Genomic DNA, 19,307 nt, shown 5'->3' on the forward strand with positions numbered 1-19,307 from the left:
GTGTACTTTTACGAGGAAAAGAGTAAACATTGATCCCATGTACAGTTAGACAGTAATTGGTTATTGAATGCAGCTTGTGCCCACCAGATAACTTCAGAGAAGACATGGACGTGAACTCCTCAATATTCACAAAATAAGGCCTATAGCGACATATAAATACTATATACCGTATGAAACAGAAGACTCTCTGCTTTCATAAGAAAAAAACTTCTACTGTAGTAATAATAAAAATCACACCCATGTGAAGTGAGTGGTGCAACTCTGTCCCATATTCTGTTCTCTGCTTATTCAATACAGCTCGCTATATACGGACTGAGGCAGAAAGTCATGTAAACCTTTTATTTACAGTTTGGTCTGTAAACTTCTACTGTAATAATAAAAATCACACCCCTGTGAAGTACGGGTTCTCTACAGTTGCGCGCAACTGTAGAGAACAGTTGCACCGCTCACTTCACAGGGGTGTGATTTTTATTATTACAGTAGAAGTTTACAGACCAAACTGTAAATAAAAGGTTTACATGACTTTCTGTCTCAGTCCGTATATAGCGAGCTGTAGTGAATAAGTACAGAACAGTTGCAACGCTCACTTCACAGGGGTGTGATTTTTATTATTACAGTAGAAGTTTACAGACCAAACTGTAAATAAAAGGTTTACATGACTTTCTGCCTCAGTCCGTATATAGCGAGCTGTATTGAATAAGCAGAGAACAGAATATGGGACAGAGTTGCACCACTCACTTCACATGGGTGTGATTTTTATTATTACTACAGTAGAAGTTTTTTTCTTATGAAAGCAGAGAGTCTTCTGTTTCATACGGTATATAGTATTTATATGTCGCTATAGGCCTTATTTTGTGAATATTGAGTTCGGGTCCATGTCTTCTCTGCAGTTATATCTGGTGGGCGCAATGTGCAATGTAACCAATTTATGACAAACTGTACATGGGATCAATGTTTACTCTTTTCCTCGTAAAAGTACACATTCAGGGCTTTCATTCGGTGTATAGGATGTATAGCATATTTATTGTGTTTATTGTTATATCTGCCTGTCAATGTCTGACTATAAACCTTCATAACTCTGCTTTCTTAGATGATGATGATGATTGCCTCATTGTCTTGATCGCAAAACATTGGGGGGGGGGGGGGTTCATGGGCACATTGGGCAGCAAAAGTCTTGATCCGTACGGCTATAAAAAGTCCCATTCCACCGTTCGGTTCAGAACTATAGTATAACGGTGAGACGCGTTGTCATCATCAGCTGATTTTGTTTTTCAAGCTAGTGAAGTATATTTACTAACAAGAGAACATGCCTGGGCATGCAGGTTGGAGGCAATGGAGGGAAAAAAAAGATTCACCCGGCTGTGATGTCAACGACAACGGATCACAACACCACGGTTTAGGACGCGGAAAAGTTCGTTATACATTACACCCGGGTCGATTACGTCCCCGATGCGTTCATTGCGGTCTTATCACTACAATTATAATGAATAAAAAAGCGTTACAATCACACGTCCGAGCGATCTCCGATTATGACGGTTCTGCATGGCGATACGTGATCCACCAACGGCACACTGTCTTGTCGTGGCGGCCCCTCGATACTGTGGTTAGTTCGTAGTATTGTAGGCTCGGGGATCGTTTGGTCGCTACAGTATGAAGAAGGAAACATGCATCTGTCCATGTGTGTTGCAGACGCAATGCAATGTCGATCGGATCCGGTGCATATGTGTTTAGGCAGCGATCCGTTCATCATGTTTTTTTCCGAGAGACAGAGCCAGCCAGGACAGAGCCCCCATCTCGCAAGGCCCTCCTCCTGCAGGAGAAACAGGAGGGGAGGGGGGAATCGAGTAGTATAGTGTTGTGTGAAAGCCAATAGCTGGAGGAAAGCCTGGTGAGGCGAGGTTAGGTGAAATTTGATTCTTTTCACACACCGACTGGATCATTCCATGGGCGCGCATGGGCGCGTCTATTTTACACTGGCTTAGTGGCTTCTACACGTAAAGCGGCCCGCCCTCCTGTTTTCAGGAGGGGAGGGTTTTATTTTTTTTTATTTATTTTTTTTCTGATCACGTGAGCGGGACTAAGCAGCAATGATAGGGCGATGGTTCTTCATTGTCCGGGTGGGTAAAAAGATGAATGAAAGTATGCTATAAAAAAGTGATTGAAACGTATTGATACGTGATTCGCACCCGACGTTTGATTAATTGATAACGTATTGATACGCGATTCGCGTCGGCTGTGTTAATGGCATTTAATGTTTGTGTTGGCACTGATTGTTTTACATCACCATTACATCACCTAATCAACATGAGTTAGACTTTAATATATTAGCGCCCCTCACTTCACACAGGTGTGATTTTTGCCATATACAGGATGTTAATGGGAGCGTCACAAGAAACCCCTATAAAACAAATTGGTCAGCAAGTGGATTCATATAGACAATATTTTAGGCCAATACAAATGACTACCAAATTTCCCACTTTAAACAAAAGAAGCCTGTCGGCTGCCGGACTATATCTGCTCTGGACCACTACCATAATTCCAAGGACCACCCCACCTCCCCACCACACACAACAAGCCCTTAACAGTCATTATTTCAAGACCCCCCCACTACAACTCTAGTTCAAAATTATTCTTAAAGGTCTGGTGTTTAAAATTTCGTAAATGTATTTATTTATTTATTCTTAGGTTTTCTGACCTCAATGGCACCCAAAAAAACTGAACTTTGAACATTCAGTAGATCTGTGTTCTGGGGTTTTCGGAATAATTAGCCTCAAAGTGGTCCACAGGCAAACTGATTTGCCTGTGGATCTGGTTCTATACAATTAATGCATTCTAAACAATGAAAATGCATTTTCATTGTGACTGGGAGAAGAGTTTCGGACGTGTGGAGCGTTTCGGAGGTGTGGACGTTGTCCCGGCGTTTTTAGTGAAGGTATCTATATCTATCTATCTCTTTCTCTCTCTCTCTCTCTCTCTCTCTCTCTCTCTCTCTCTCTCTCTCTCTCTATATATATATATATATATATATATATATATATATTATACTTTTTCCCCCATGGATCGTCTATGACTACCATGGACCATTAGTGGTCCGTGGACCACTGGTTGAGCACCACTGCAGTCACATTTCTTCAGGTTCAAATGTCAACTGTGCTCTGTGCTGATTTACTATGACTTACCATCTGTCAGTGCTGGAAGAACCACTCTGATTTATTACTCAAGTAAAAATAGCAATACCATAATGTGGAAATACTCTGCTACAAGTAAAAGTCCTGTATTCTTTTTACTTTAGTAAAAGTGCAAATGTATTGGGGTCAATATTTTCCGATGTACTGTATGACACATTGACACGCAACTAAGTATAAATCAGGCATAAAGACAACCCATTTCAAATACAACCCTAACCTATACATGCTTAATCCTAACCCTACCAGAATCTTAAACTAATTTTAAATTTCTCTTGTGAAGACCAGGACAATTCTAATATACTTGTGGGGACATTGGTACTCAAAAGTATAGAAATACAAGTAGGCTACACACACACACACACACACACACACACACACATGCAAATGAATGCAAGGGTTGAGCCTATAGGCTATAGGCTCAAGGTAGGTTAGGTACATGCATGTTGGGGCACAGAAGAGAAGACCAGGTTTTTCATGCTGAAACAATTCTCATACAGATAATTGTGATTAACGATGTAATTGTGTTTTTTGTGTCATTGGAAAATAGAAATGCAATTCTGTTTGCCTTTTAGGCTTCGGAAAACAAAAGTTGCACAAGGCGGATATGATGAAAATAACTTAAATATACAAAGACATGACATCATCTGACATTTAATTTTTTAATATTTTGAAGACAAGATTTGAATGGAAGGAAGAAAGGTGGGGGACCCCAGTCAACTATATGACATAGGGGTCCCCATGGACTGGAGTCCCTATGATTAAACCCTATAATCCTATATTATAGGGGGTTAATAGTGGTTAATAGTCCAGTCATAGTCAAGACTTGTAGAAGTCATTAGGTATTAGTCCATGCCATTTGCTGTAAAGTGAATTATGTGTTCATCTTGAAAGACCCAACGTTATCAAAATAATTGCTATAGTTAAAAAGTTGATGACAACTATATCTCTCTCTCTCTCTCTCTCACACACACACACACACACACACTCTCTCTCTCTCTCTCACTCTCTCACACGAGCGCGCGCACACACCCTACTTGTTGGAGTGTAGGTGACACACCCTCGTGCAGAAAGGCGATGTGAGTCAGTGTGTTAATGTTCCTGTGTGTACCTGCCCAGCCTGTCTTGGCAGGGTTCCAACATTTCTCACTTCTGCCGTAGTGCTGTTGCTTCCAACCAACCCCACATGTATTTAGTACATGGGTTGATCCCACTGCTGCTACGATCCAGAACATGTATTTACTATTTAGTACATGGGTTGATCCCACTGCTGCTACGATCCAGAACATGTATTTAGTACATGGGTTGATCCCACTGCTGCTACGATCCAGAACATGTATTTAGTACATGGGTTGATCCCACTGCTGCTACGATCCAGAACATGTATTTAGTACATGGGTTGATCCCACTGCTGCTACGATCCAGAACATGTATTTAGTACATGGGTTGATCCCACTGCTGCTACGATCCAGAACATGTATTTAGTACATGGGTTGATCCCACTGCTGCTACGATCCAGAACATGTATTTAGTACATGGGTTGATCCCACTGCTGCTACGATCCAGAACATGTATTTAGTACATGGGTTGATCCCACTGCTGCTACGATCCAGAACATGTATTTAGTACATGGGTTGATCCCACTGCTGCTACGATCCAAAACATGTATTTAGTACATGGGTTGATCCCACTGCTGCTACGATCCAGAACCCAAGTAGATGCCTGATGCAGCTTATAGGAAGTTTAACTTCCATAGAAAAGGATCAGCTCATTGAATTACAGTCTCTGTCAAGATGTGTGAAACACAGTCCCTTGTGAAGGTCTGAGCTTACAGTAAAAGCTAAATGTTTTTTACAGTATCTGTGAGTGTTTTTCCTGCGGCCTACCTGAAGAAAATCTACAGGGTTTGAGCTCGAAAATGATATGAGACCGTCCCTGTCAGTCTAGATAGAATACTGTGATTCTCACTAGCCCATTAAAGACTTGAGGCCGATTCTACAAAATGTCTTCTAAATCCTAAACAGTTTTCATGTCATGGAATTGCCAAAAATGACTTGTATTTGGCCACGGACCCCCTATCTCAAAATAATTTGTCCCAGGGACCCCCACAAGCAGAGATTTGAGTTACAAAAAATTGCTTTAAAAAAGATTTTTCATTTTTTCACAAATAGCATACAAGCTCATATTGCAAATCAGTGATGTGACAATTACGTTGAATCTTGATTATTATTCATCCAGTTTTTATTTATGCTCGAAAGGCACTGAGGTTTCCCTAATTTATAGTGACAACGAGTGAACAATATGAAACAACAGCAGCAGCAAACCCTGAAACAAACAGACAGAGAGACACATTAAAACAATAACCAATAAAAAGCTAAATACAAAAATATAATTGAAATGAAATGAAACAATTACAAACTGATATGAGCATCACTGTAGATTTGAACTGTGCAAGTGGTGGCATTGAAACTAACTTTAAAATGTGTTGTAGGGCATTCCAGGAGTTGGGATCATCAGTGTGCATACAATATTTTATCTTGTACAGCTTTGGGTCCCATATGGACCCACAGGGGTTCTCCAGCAAAAGCATCACAATCCTTTTTAACATACATTTTAACATAATTTGGGATGTCCTTGACATGAAAAAAGTTTGAAAACCACTGCTCTTTCACTCTTTTCCAGGATATCTCAGAAAGATATAAATTAAGGAAAGGATGTTATCATGTTTCCCTATGATCTTTTTTTTTTTTTATCAAAATAAATAACCAGTAGGTGGCTCCATGCATTCGTCAAGTCGGTTTGAGGTCCTCCGTTGAACGAAAAGAAGAAGTGAATTTTAGGGGAGGGAGGCGTCTGGCGTAGACACACACACAACATCCAGAGAGAGAGAGAGAGAGCGAGAGAAGCCAGAGAAGCCAGGCAGCTGAGGCAGGCTGCTGCAGACAGACAACAGTCAGACAAGCAGAAAGAAAGGGCTCCGATCTGGAGGATAAGGAACAATTGGCAACACGGGGCAGCTAGAAGCAGCAGCATGGCGGTCGGGGGGGACTTCCACCACCATCACCATCAGCAGCAGAGCGGCAGCCTGGGGACAGGCCTCCACTGCCACAGGAAGACCTGGATCAACGTCCTACTGGGGCTGTTACAGCTGCTGCTGCCCTGCCAGGTCCAGCACGGCACGGCTCAGCTGCAAGGTATATATGCTGCTGCTGCTGCCTCTGTGTGTGTGTGTGTGTGTGTGTGTGTGTGTGTGTGTGTGCGCGCGTGCGCGTGGCTTGGATTCTAGGAAATTGCTATACTTTTAAGGACCATAATGTCCTCATCAGTAAGCCATCAGTATTCAGTAAGCGGCAGCCTATAAGATTATTATTATTATTATTATTATTATTATTATTATTATTATTATTATTATTATTATCATTATTATTATTATTATGAAACTCGACATTCACACAAGATAATTGGTTGTTTTTTCTGATGGGTACAACTGTGTGTGCGTGCGTGCGCGTCTGTGCGCGTGTACCTATAGGGGTCTATACTTCATTAGTACCACGGTCTGTGTCGCTTATTGTCCCCCACACCCCCAAAACGATCTAAGCTGTAGATATATTCTTTGGGGGGGGCGGCACTCTTGTTTAAGCTGAATTGTTTCTGGAATTTACGCCATTTCTTGTTGGGAAAATATGTAAATTTTTACTTTGCTAAAATTGGTTGAAAAGGACGTAATTTATGTATTTCGTGTCGCGAGCGGCAGGCATGTATGGATGCATGACGCTCGCGCGGAGGACTTTTAAATTATTCTTTCGATTAAATAACAGCTTCAGGAAGAGAAACCCGAGAGTTGTTTTATTATCATTATATAATACATGTCATATACATGCGTGTACAGTTTGTGGCAGGAAAGACATGGGAACAAAAGAGCTGGAATTGTTAGCTTTAGCTGGACAACAAGAACAAAACAGTATAAATATGCTACTTAACAGCCCTTATGTGCTGTTCTGTATTGAAACACTGCATTAATTGTAGTTACTTTTATTTGTAGGCTATGTGTGTTTTTATCAGTCCATGCTGGGAGAGATACAAACAGGCTGTCAGCTAGCTGTAGCTGTTTAGCTATAGTGTTGGGTTCAGACAGCAAAGAGTCAAACTCACTTGAGCTCATAATAAACCTGATGAAATGTGATAAAAACAAGGTCTCCCAGTAGTCAGATGAGGAGAGGATTATGTTAATTACACAGTAATTATAGTTAGCTAGCCTTGCTGGCGTGGTCTTAAAGTTGTCCTGCTCACCACCATGCCTTCTCATAATGAATCATAAACTCACATAATGTGTAATATATATTCGTTTTACTTTAATTAAATGTAGCAATACCATGTAGAAATAATCGTGTCAATGTAGAAGTAAAGTCCTTTAATCAAGATGTTGACTTGGGTGAAAGTACAAAATCTATTGAGCATCAGTTGTCTTTTTCAAGATGTGTCAATTAAGCCTTAAGTGGCTAATGTAGGCTACTGTATACTGAAGTGACAAAATAACTATAGTAACTAAACCTGTCAAATAATTACAGTGGAGTATAGAAAGTAACATTATTTTCCTCTGAGATGTAGTGGAGTAGATATAGGAAGTATAAAGGAATGGAAATAACTCGAGTAAAGTAGAAAAGTACACCAGAATTATACTTAAGTACAGTACTTGAGTTAAATGTACAGTATTCCACCACTGTATCTGAATCACAATCTCACACATGCATAATAACTGGTGTGACCTTATATTGCTTCAGCGAGCCAGTGTGTTGACAAAATGCGTTGCTCAAAATGTTCTTAAATTTCTCAACACACCACCACCTCCGTCTCACTCATGTCATGTTCCTTCTTGTTCTCTCCCTCCTCCACCTCTCCAAAAACCTGAAGCCTTGAGTCACATATCCAGCGGCGTGGTGGAGGTATGGCAGCCGGAGGACACAGACACCTTAGTCTCAATACAGGTAAGACTTATAATAATTCCTCTAAACATTGTCGTGATGTAAAATATGAACTATACTCAATAGTGTGTGTACACAGTACAGTACAACCTCCTCAACACTGCATGAGCTAGAGCATTGGTTCTGAAATATGTCAAAGACCTCCAAAATTGACATGTAGCAGGCCTACTGTATTTGGTCCGTGGATCCATTATTCCCACTTGAAAAGATTTTATGCCAAAAATCGTATCCCCATAAGAGATTTGTCATTGTTTTTTCTAAAATAATATACTGTAAATCTACAAGCTCACAGCTCTCATTGCTGTGAGCTGTGAGCATTTGTAGAATTAGTTATTAGTTATTCCTGAATATCCCGAATAATATAACATAGTGAGCTGGAGCACTGGTTTTCAAAATGGGATTCGTGCACGGGTGATTTCCAGGGGGTCCCCAGCAAAAAATAGAAACTGTTTAATTACTTAAGCCCCATTTTATTTTTCAGCTATTCGAAAATAGCCTATCCACAACAAGCTCCACTTGTATGTAGATTGGTTCTTTTCGACAAATGTTGACAAATCGTCTCTGATGGGGGAGTCCCTGGCAAATGGTGGTCCGCGGCCAAACGCATATCGAATTTGAGGGGGTCCTTGACGTGAAAATGTTTGAGAAGGGCTGATCTAGAGAAGGCCAGCTAGGCAGCAGCAGCATGCTGTCTGGCTGGCTTGCTGGCTGGCTCCATGCTTCAACCCTCCATTGTTCAGGATTTTTGGCTCCACATTGCAGCCTATTGTGCAGCGCACATGGCTCCTTCACTGCACACACAGGAGGGAGGGGGAGAGGGAGGGATACACCAGGCAGGGAGTGACTTTGAATTGCCTCCATGTGCTCCTTGCATTTTGTTTAAAATATGGCAGACGGCTGGTTATAATGGTTTTATTGTGAAGGATTAGTTAGAGCTATAGTACATTGGTCTATTGTATATAGTTTAAGTTATACTATAATCCTATCCCCAAGTTGCCACCGGTTTGAAAAGAAGGCTGTGGAGCAGGATGTTTTGTCCTTCTGCACATGGCGTGCTGGCTCTGAGTTGTTTGAAAGCATTATCGTCCCTGCGGGTGGAAAACCTCATATGTCCAAAAATGTTACCTTTCAGGATTCAAATGCAAAAATAGCAAAAGTTGCAGATCTACAATCTCGAAATGCTTAACTTTGCGCCACGTTTTGAGCTTGTGGATCTGCTACTTTTGAAGCTTTTGAGTGATGCTGTGGTATAATCAAGTAGGGCGTTATTTCACAAAAAAATAAAATATGGAGATAAGAGGTTTCTGCCCCACAGAAACAATATGGAAGTCAAATTGCATATCGTCGCTGTTCACGAAATGGGGAGAATAATCTGTTCCAATGGATCCAATGTAGTTATTATTTAGCCACAAATTCACAATTCACAAGCGCTTGTGGATGTCCAAGCCGGAGTTCTCCGTCCAAGTTCAAGGTCACGGTCAAGTGCCCAAGCCGGAGATTGATAAACAGGACGGAGATTAATGAAAACAAAACCGTTCGCATCGCTCTAGAGCCTTGGAGCCCCTTTTGCCCGATCCGATGACGTGTCAAAAAGTGACACGTCATCGAAAATCTCCCCTGCCTGTTTAGCTGACGAAAACGAAAATCTTAAAACGATCATAACTCCCGATCTAAATCATCCCGTCTAATTCTGAAAAAAGATCCTGTGTTAGACGGCGCTCAGCGGTCCAGTCGCTAGTCGCGATAGATTTATTATTACCTCCCGTTGTTGTCGATCGACTCTAGAGTGGTGTGGCTATTGTTAGCTGCTACACAGACATGCACACCAGCTTCCGGTGCGCCGGTAAAAGTGGTCCGTGCGCTACAAATGATTGGCACCCTGGATGAAATGGATTAAATAGTTCCGGGCTTCTAAGGTGTTAATACTTTTCATTGGTTCAATATCTATAAAACCCATAGACAGTCTTAAAGGGGCATTCCACTAATTTTCAACATTTTACTATGTCATTAATATACCTTAGACTAGCTGTTGTGTGGAAATAATAAAAAAGTCCCCCCATTCTGTGTTTCCTAGAACTGTAAGTATGAAAACACAAACAGCTCTAAGGTATATTAATGACATAGTAAAATGTTGAAAATTAGTGGAATGCCCCTTTAACTACTTTCAACCTGGCATTTTCTTGTTACGCAAATAATAATAGAAATACAAATCTGCCCAACACAACAGCAATGATGTCACGTCACATTGCACATGAAGTTGGGGGCATTTAGTTTGTTTTCTTCCCTACAGAAGTATTGGTTTGGTTTGCGAGTGACAGAGGCCTTCACACTTTGACTGTCGTCGTGTGGGTTTGTCTGCACTGTAAACTCTTTCCTGGTGACACTTATGTAATGTCACGGCGCTCCGCTCGGTCACGCTGCGGTCGCTGAGAGTTTGCTGATAAACTTGTCATGAAGTCACCAGCTGACTGTAGAGTACCGTCCCTCCTGGAGGGGTGTGGCAGGCAGGCAGGCAGGCAGGCAGGCTTCTGCAAAACACGTGAACCCACCGTGATTAACACTTTCATCCTGGTGTCCACATTTTGGGCATGTGGTGGGCATATATGGGGAGTATATACGTTTCAAACAATTTTCAAAATGTTGTAACTTTTTGCTCACACTTAATCCCTATTTTATACTCTGGAAAACAGTCAATATAAGCATGTTGCGCTTGTGAGATTGGTTATTTTCAAGTAGACAAAGTATAAACTATAAAATAAGTGGTTTAGGTTGTTACAAGGCTCCAGACAGTGCACCCATGGAAATGTGTCCATTAGTGCAATCAAACATGTTCATTGGTTGCACCGGTGCACCTTACATTTACTGTAGCCGTTCTGTCTTTGTAAGTGTATGTGTGTGTGTAGGTGCACCCCACCTATACAGTACATTATTACCCTTGCGTAGTCAGCTTTCATCTGCCTTTGAAATGCATATTGCCCCAGGCAGATTAAGTATGGCCCCTCTCAATTGTGGGAGGACTTCACGGCCGAAGTGGTGTTGAGCCAACCAGATTAGTCTGGAACCAGGCTAAGCCTATAACCAACCAGGGCCCAGTATGCTAATATGGGGCGGGAAATTGCAGGGAATCTTTTTTTATCGCTATGCAAGGCTAATACATCATATGCACCTAAAATGGAAAAAGTTAGGCACACCAGTGCATCCAACTAAGAAGTTAGCCAGTGGTTCTGGGACCAGTTTGGCTCCCCAATGTGGATATCATACTTCATTTGACCAGCCTATGACATCGGTTGCCTATGACGCATGACTCCAGATGGGGCACGTTTTCAGTCCGATCCGAGCCCTACTCACATCTAATATAAAATTAAAGTTGAATATTTTAGAAAGTATAAAACTTAAGTGGAAAAAAACATAAAGTGGAAAAACCAGTGGAGGTACTAAGTTGGCCTACCGGCAGTGAGCACCGCACGCACGCATGCACGCAGAGCCACGGCATAAAAAACCCCCAAAACAGGTTTAAACTACCTATTAGGCCCTATTATTTGCTGTTGAGTAGGTTTTACATAATTATGTTACATAATGTTTACCATACATTATACAGCGTCTTCAAACCTGTCTAACCTCTAGGTCTAGGACTTATATTATGACGTTCTGCGCTCTGTGCGTGCATGTGTAATTACTACTGTATGTACGTGCGCACACGTATATTCAGAGCAAAGGTCAACAAATGGCAGAGTTGCTGGACGGCTATGATGAACGGAAGAAAACCATGTGATGGGCGGGAGGTGTAAACAAAACAAACAAAGAAAAAACACACAGAAAATAAGAAATGCATCAGGTGTGAGTTGATTACCACCACTCAGCAAATAGAAATACATAGCACAGGTGCACACACTCATGCACGCACGGACACATGCGCACACACTCGTGCATGGATTGCACGCATGCACGAACACAAACATGCACGCACATACGTGCATCATGCACACATACGGTACATGCATGCACAACAGCTTGCGCGTACAGTACATCACACACATTTCTTGCAGAGTGAGTGACAGGATAGATTAGATTTGTTGACATTGTGTGGTGTCATATTGAGATGAGGGGGCGTTGTAAATATGACATCTGGGTTACAGAAGCTGCAGGTGACACAGCGTAGTCACAAGCCCTTGCTACTGGTTGTACTGGAGTGCAGTGACTGGTAGCTTCTCTTCTTTAGTCCTGGCTCCTGGCCAGGGGATCCACATTCATCTCTAGTTATCATCATCTGTTAACCTATTTAGACTTGAGACCAATTCTACAGTTGTCTCAAAAACCGATGTTGCTATATCAGAGTGTCTCAAACATTTTCATGTGAAGGGCCCCCAAAATTATATTTATTTGGCCGCCGACCCCAATCTCAAAATAACTTTGAACTCTAATTAACTCCCATTGGCTTAGGGGGCAGTCAATCATGACTAGGTCGCTAATAAAAACGGGCCTAGGTCGCTAATAAAAAGCAGATCTACAAGCTCACAGCAGCACGTCGCACTGCGACAGGGTTGTGAGAGCTTTATTTCCAGGGCGTGACACTGTGACTGTGCTCAACTTGTGTGTACATCAGGCATTGCCGTCTGCCGTCTTGCTCAAGGACACGGTGTGAAGCTGGGATGTTGGTTTTCCATTATTATGTAATGATCTCCCTGCCTGCCAGCCAGCCAGGCCTTTCTGCTGCGGAGTGGAGAGAAAGCACTCAGGCAGCTCATTCAAGGTGATGAAGTACAATACGATATAAGGCAAGGCAGTAGTTCTCAAACTATCACCCCCAATTCATATATCTTTGGCCGTGAACCCCCCATCTAAAAAGGGTTTGTGCCAGGGATGCCCAGAAGAGAACATTTGTGTTAAAAAAAAAAGTGTATATATATATATATATATATATATATATATATATATATACTTATTATACACACATAACATTGTTCAAAAATAGCAGATGTGCAAGCTCAAAATCGCAGCACAAAGTGACATGCTGCCTGCCTGTGAGCTTGCTATTGAATAGGCAAGGTATTAAACAAATGGTTAAGTGGTTAAAATGTTTGTTATGCTGTATAACTATTAATGCTGGGGACCCCCTTGGAAACCTCCCAAGGACCCCTAGAGGTCCCCGGATCCCACTGTAATAACCACTGCTAAGCTGGTCCATCTAAAAACAATTACCAACTGGGACACTGAGAATGTTCTGTACCTTTTGTATGCGACAGAAATGTGCCAGTGAAGCACTTTGTAAACTTCTCTTTTTTTAATTTATTTTTAATCAAAACCAGACAAAGAGGAGGGCTACGGTAAAGGGCCATGTCGTTCACCGCAGTTCTTATCAAACGTTTTTGTTATTTATTTTATTTACAGTATTTATTGTATTTGGCCGTGGACCCCCCTCTGAAAAGTTTGTTGTGCAGGGGACACACACCCAGAAGAGAATTACATTTCCAATATTCTTCTAATGTTTTCAAAAACAGCAGATGTACAAGTACTATAGATCTGCTGTTTTTAAATAGCCAATGTGGTTAAAATGATTGTGATTCTACAGCAGAGTGCTTTGGACTTCATGTCCAGAGAGCAGAGCACTGTTTGTGGGTGTGTCGCTCTCACCCTTCCATCTGCACAGGACAGTGACATTGATGAGCAGAGCTCCTCTCCCAAAAAGATTTAACAGACCCCAAAATACACCTGACGAAATGCACACATATAGAATTCGGACAGTAGAAAATGCACTGGCAGGTGGAAAAAAAGGGTTTTTGAGGTGGCCCTCAAAGGCTGGTGATACAAAGGTTTGGAAGTAGGAATGTTTACTAGTCATTTAAACTCGTTATACTAACTATTATACCTAGTTGCTAGGTCATCGTTGGTTCAAAAAAGTGTAAATTAACACAATCCAAGACTTCCTTTAACCCATTAAAACCGGGAAAGCATCTGTGTCATTTAGGTTTTTGCTTTGGCTATTCAAAAATAGCACATGAATAAGCTCACACCGTCATGCTGCTCTGTGAGCTTACATATCTACTATATTTGAACACTTTTTTGCCTTTGTAAAATCAGCCTAAGGTCTTAGTGGGTTAAAAAGCTTTAATATAAAAGTCATGCCCATGAGTGTATGAGCAAAATGGTGTGATATGGTGGTTCAGTGGATTCAAAGTTTAGGCATGGTTCACCTCCACCGTCAATGAAGCAGTTTGATAGGATGTTTGGCTTTTTATGAAGTCCTCCACGTTTTATTGTGGGAATACAGTATTCCTGCCTGAGCATGGACTGTAAAATGACAGCAGTCCACCTCTCACTGGCCACAGCTCTGCTAAAAATACATCCAAACTAATCGGCTATGCATGGAATTCACAGAGAAATACTGCAATGTTTTTATAACTTCATGTGTGTAATAGCTTTGGTTCATGCAGGACAAACATACAGAGACTATGCAGAGGCTGTTGGTTGGTTTTTCAATATTTATACCCACTACATCTCAGAGGCAAATCAATTATTGTACTCTTCCCTCCACTACAATTATTTGAAAATGTTACTAGTTACTTTGTAACCTCGCTTCACCAGGCTTTCCACCTCGGAGGAAATCCTGGTCTGAAATACTGGTCTGTGTTACTAAATCGCTGTGTGAACCGGTCTGGAGCCAGTGGTAATTTACTTCATGTTGCGTCACTGATTTGTAGTCATTAGGCAGGAAACGACAACCGAAATAATTCCCAACGAACATAATAGAATTTCCCCATGGGATAACAAAGGTATATGCTAAATAGTCTCTGGAAAGTAAACTCACATTTGTATTTTTAAAAATAGCAAAACTATGCAGCATCAAGGTTTTTTTTAGGTAGGCCCTAAAATTATGATCGCAGGAATTATTTTGGGTACTTCTGATTCCGGCTTGTGGTTTCCTGGCTGATGACTACAAATCAGTGACTACAACATGAATTTAAATTACCATCCGCTCCTGATTTTGATTATTATTACAAAACATACGTTAAACACCAAGTATATACTCCAGATTTTTGAGTGGTGCAGCCACTCCAAGGAACAGCAATGTCCATATGTCTGTCTGTCCCTATGTATGTCCCTATGTTTAGGTTACCAGTAGGGGCAAAAGTGGTGCTGTTGTGCTAGAAACAGAGAGAGAGATAGTGTTGCACTGTTGCCTGCTAGAGCAAAAAAATACAGGACTTTTAATCGTAACAGATTTATTTCTACATTGTGGTATTACTACTTTTACTTAAAAGAATGGAAGAACGTCTTCTTCCACCACTGGCGTAGAGATGGAACAGGGATAGAACATTGATTATGTATTTTCCATCCACAAACGCAGAGCAGAGAGACATCCATTGTAACCAACCCTTAAATGAACCTGTACTTTAGAATAACATAGCAGTGTTAAAATATAAACACACTTCATATATGGAAAGACAGTGTGTGCATGTGCCATCACGCTAAAGCTAAATAATTGAACACATGGGAACTTTCAACATCTTTCTGCATTTCGTTGCTGTCGGGCAGAAACTTTTTGCGTTTTTCTTTTCTCGTAAAAAAAGTAGCAGATCTACAAGCTCGAAACGCAATGCTAAGCGATTGGTTTCTAGCTGGTCAATCTGCTACTTTTGAATTTGAATCCTGAAAAGTAACAGTTTTGGATATACTGACATAATGAGGTTTCCACCCGATAGATAGATTTGTTTTCCAATATAGAAAGACATCTGTCATGTCAGCATGTATAAGCATGTATAAAGTAAGGAATCGTCCCTTATTTGGAAAACTAAATGATGTGTCCCTTGGTAAAAACAGACATTTGGTGTTGACAGAAATAAGCATATTTCTGTCAAAACCAAATGTCTTTCTTTGGCTAAGGTCCCCCCAGAATATGGCTGCTGGTTCAGTCAGACACGGCTAAAAGGATAACACGAAAAGTCCTGCGGACTTGTTTCCATTGTGGCCCTTGTATATATTCAATTCATCAACATAGCATAACAAAATGATACACAATAATGCATGTCATTAACAAATACAAAACACTATATGTACAGGAGAAGAACATTTACACTTGTGTTCCCCTTGTGGTCTCCTGATTTGTGGTTAATATAAGATGCAAATGATATTTAATATTATATAAATATAAATATAAACATAGTCAAAGTACAGTACACTAATGGTATTTTTATTAACAGGTGTAAATATATTCAAAGTGTAATCTATCCCCACTAAGTGTGGGTGAGACCACAGTGTTTAATGGAGAAATATACAGTCTATACTATGTAACATGTGTCTGTATATATAACCTGTATACAGTATGTCGGCAGGAAACATTGGAAATTAATGTTTGGAATTAATTTCCTCAATGCAAGTGTACCATATACATTCCGTGACACATGCGTTAGTTCACATGCAACCTCCAGCCCCCAAATCTCCTCACCAGAGATGCCTATCATGATGGGATCCTGGAGTAAGCTCTCAAAGAGCTCTCTCATATCTCAGCCTCTTAAGCCCTACTTTACTGCGGCAGCCAGTTTTATCAAAAACCAAGATTGGAGAACATAACACTCCAGTTTTAGCATCTTTACACTGGCTCCCGGTTACTTTTAGGATTGATTTTAAATCCATTATTTTGACCTCCTACCTTTCTGATTGCCTGCCCAAATTTTGTCCAACCCGTCTCCTTAGGTCATCTAGTGCTGGCCTCCTCGAGGTGCCAAAATCAATAAAAAAACATGGCGAAGCAGCGTTCGCGAGACATGGCCAAAGCATTTCCGGGGTCCCCAGCCAAAAAGGTTGAGAACCCCTGGTCTAGGGTCTGTAATCCTTGATGTAGTGATGTTTTGCTATATACTTGTAGAGTTTTGATCTTGCCTCCTTTTAATTTGTTCTTGATCATGTTTTTGATATTATTGTTTTTAATCTAGTTTAATATTGTGTTGTTTTTCTTTTGTTGATCACTTTTTGAGTGGTGAGCTATGTGTGTCTTGTGTGTGGCTGGGTGGGTGGCTGGCTGGGTGCCTGGGTGGGTATGAGCACGAAAACAGCATGTTGTTTTTCACCACCTGTGCGCAACCTAACACACACATACACAAACGCACAGGAACATATTAACTGTATATATGATGATTTTGGGTGTGCCAGTACAGTACAGTGACAGCACACGGTAACGTCATTTCTTAACCGTTTCGGACGTGGGGCGGCTCGCCGGAATCGGCCTGCCCCCCTGGCCGTGGTCCTGTGGGTCTGGAATTTCCGGGGACCCCCCAGGGACCCCCACACAGAGTTGCACCACTCACTTCACACGTGTGTGATTTTTTTTATTTATGTAAAGCACGTTGGGCTGCATTTGTCATGAAAGGTGCTATACAAACAACTTTTATTATTCTTTTTATTATTATTAGCCTACTTGCTGACCCATATACTGTATTATACTTAACCGTACAATGGTGTAAAATACTTACACCATTATATTGATAAGCTCACATTGTGTTGTTGTGTGTCAAACTGCTATTTCTGGAAATGCTGAAAAATGTTGGCCTATGATGACATGCTCAAAGTAGGTGCACCCAGCATTGGTTGGAGTTTGCTTGTAGATCGGCTATTTTATTAACCCATTCTGGGCGGGAACCCCTTTGGGGTTCTGTACAGTATGTACAGTATTTAGACGCATTTTTAGAATCGGCCTCAGGCCTAAATGGGTTAAGTTTGAGAACCAACTGCTGTTGACTACCAAGTTTGACAGCTATAGGGCTTATGAAAATGTGCACAGCAAAACAGACATAATGGTACAGTTGGTGCCTTCTAGTCATTGTGGCCAGTGTCATGCGTTAATCTGTTCAATGCCAGGCATACTGTGTGTGTGTGTGTGTGTGTGTGTGTGTGTGTGTGTGTGTGTGTGTGTGTGTGTGTGTGTGTGTGTGTGTGTGTGTGTGTGTGTGTGTGTGTGTGTGTGTGTGTGTGTGTGTGTGTGTGTGTGTGTGTGTGTGTGTGTGTGTGTGTGTGTGTGTGTGGTCATTAGTTGTGTTTCAAAATGCAACCATGGGTTGTTTGAAGGCTCTTGGTTTAGACTGACAGACAGACAGACTTGGAACATCTTCCTGTTTATCTCTCAACATGTTTATCTGTGTGTGCCGTCCATGTATAGTCCACGTGTCCTACTGTACTGTACTGTACTGTACTGTACTGTACTGTACTGTACTGTACACACACATCTGTGGGAGTGAGCCGCTGTACTTACTGTGGAGTCCTCTGGACCAGCGGTTGTCAAACATTGTCATTTCATGTATTGTACAGTACCGTAAGTGGCTGGATGACAGGATGTTCTGAATAGAATCAAATCTAACTATCTACTGCAATGAACCACACTCTCACATGCACGCACGCACGCACGCACGCACGCACGCACGCACGCACGCACGCACGCACGCACGCACGCACGCACGCACGCACGCACGCACGCACGCACACACATTCAATGAATGGGCCGTTTGCTTGGTTGTGGTTCAGTTTTAATCCAGTTCTTTTATGTGTTTTGATGCATTACAGTAGGTCCTCAATGACGTCCATCACACAGTCCGCTCCTTTAACCACTTCCGTCCCAATGGGACACGTTTTCAGCTTGCAGATCTGCTACTTTTGATGCCTTTGTGTGACGCTGTAGTATGAAGTAGGGTGTTAACTAAAACACACAAAGTAAAAACATGTTGATAACAGACCAACAGCAACGATATTTATTTAATTGAAGATGAGAATTGGGAACAAGCTGCAACTATTAACTTACTTGTAGCAAGGATGGGTAAAATGGGGGGTTAGGGTTAGATATAGAATAGTGCGGTAAGGTGTATCCCAGGGGTTAGGGTTAGATATAGAATAGTGCGGTAAGGTGTATCCCAGGGGTTAGGGTTAGATATAGAATAGTGCAGTAAGGTGTATCCCAGGGGTTAGGGTTAGATATAGAATAGTGCAGTAAGGTGTATCCCGGGGGTCGGAAACCTTTTTGACATGAAGTGCCATGTTTTCAGATCAATCTTATCTCCCAGATTCACTGCCCAGTCAGAGTTATCAGTTTGGATGGATGTATAATTATGTGCAGGAAGTGATCACCCTCCCATGTGCCAATGTTTGCACCCGTGCC

The 19,307-nt window shown here is 41.5% G+C and overlaps 2 protein-coding genes across 2 annotated transcripts in view; both read left to right on the top strand.

Annotated features, from left to right (window-relative positions):
• Positions 1-19,307, top strand: part of LOC306921270 (extracellular calcium-sensing receptor-like) — a gene marked incomplete at both ends in the record, with an annotated part of 291,036 nt that overhangs the window by 111,370 nt on the left and 160,359 nt on the right. The window lies entirely within an intron of this gene.
• tmem131l (transmembrane 131 like) overlaps positions 6,078-19,307 on the top strand; it is a 76,054-nt gene continuing 62,824 nt past the window's right edge. The window contains exons 1-2 of the mRNA XM_079499167.1: positions 6,078-6,379; positions 8,097-8,170. Of these exons, the coding sequence (XP_079355293.1) occupies positions 6,217-6,379; positions 8,097-8,170 (237 nt within the window). The 5' untranslated portion in view covers positions 6,078-6,216. The remainder of the gene's footprint in view (positions 6,380-8,096; positions 8,171-19,307) is intronic.

This window comes from Electrona antarctica (assembly GCF_951216825.1).
Source record: "Electrona antarctica genome assembly, chromosome: 4".
NCBI lineage: Eukaryota > Metazoa > Chordata > Actinopteri > Myctophiformes > Myctophidae > Electrona > Electrona antarctica.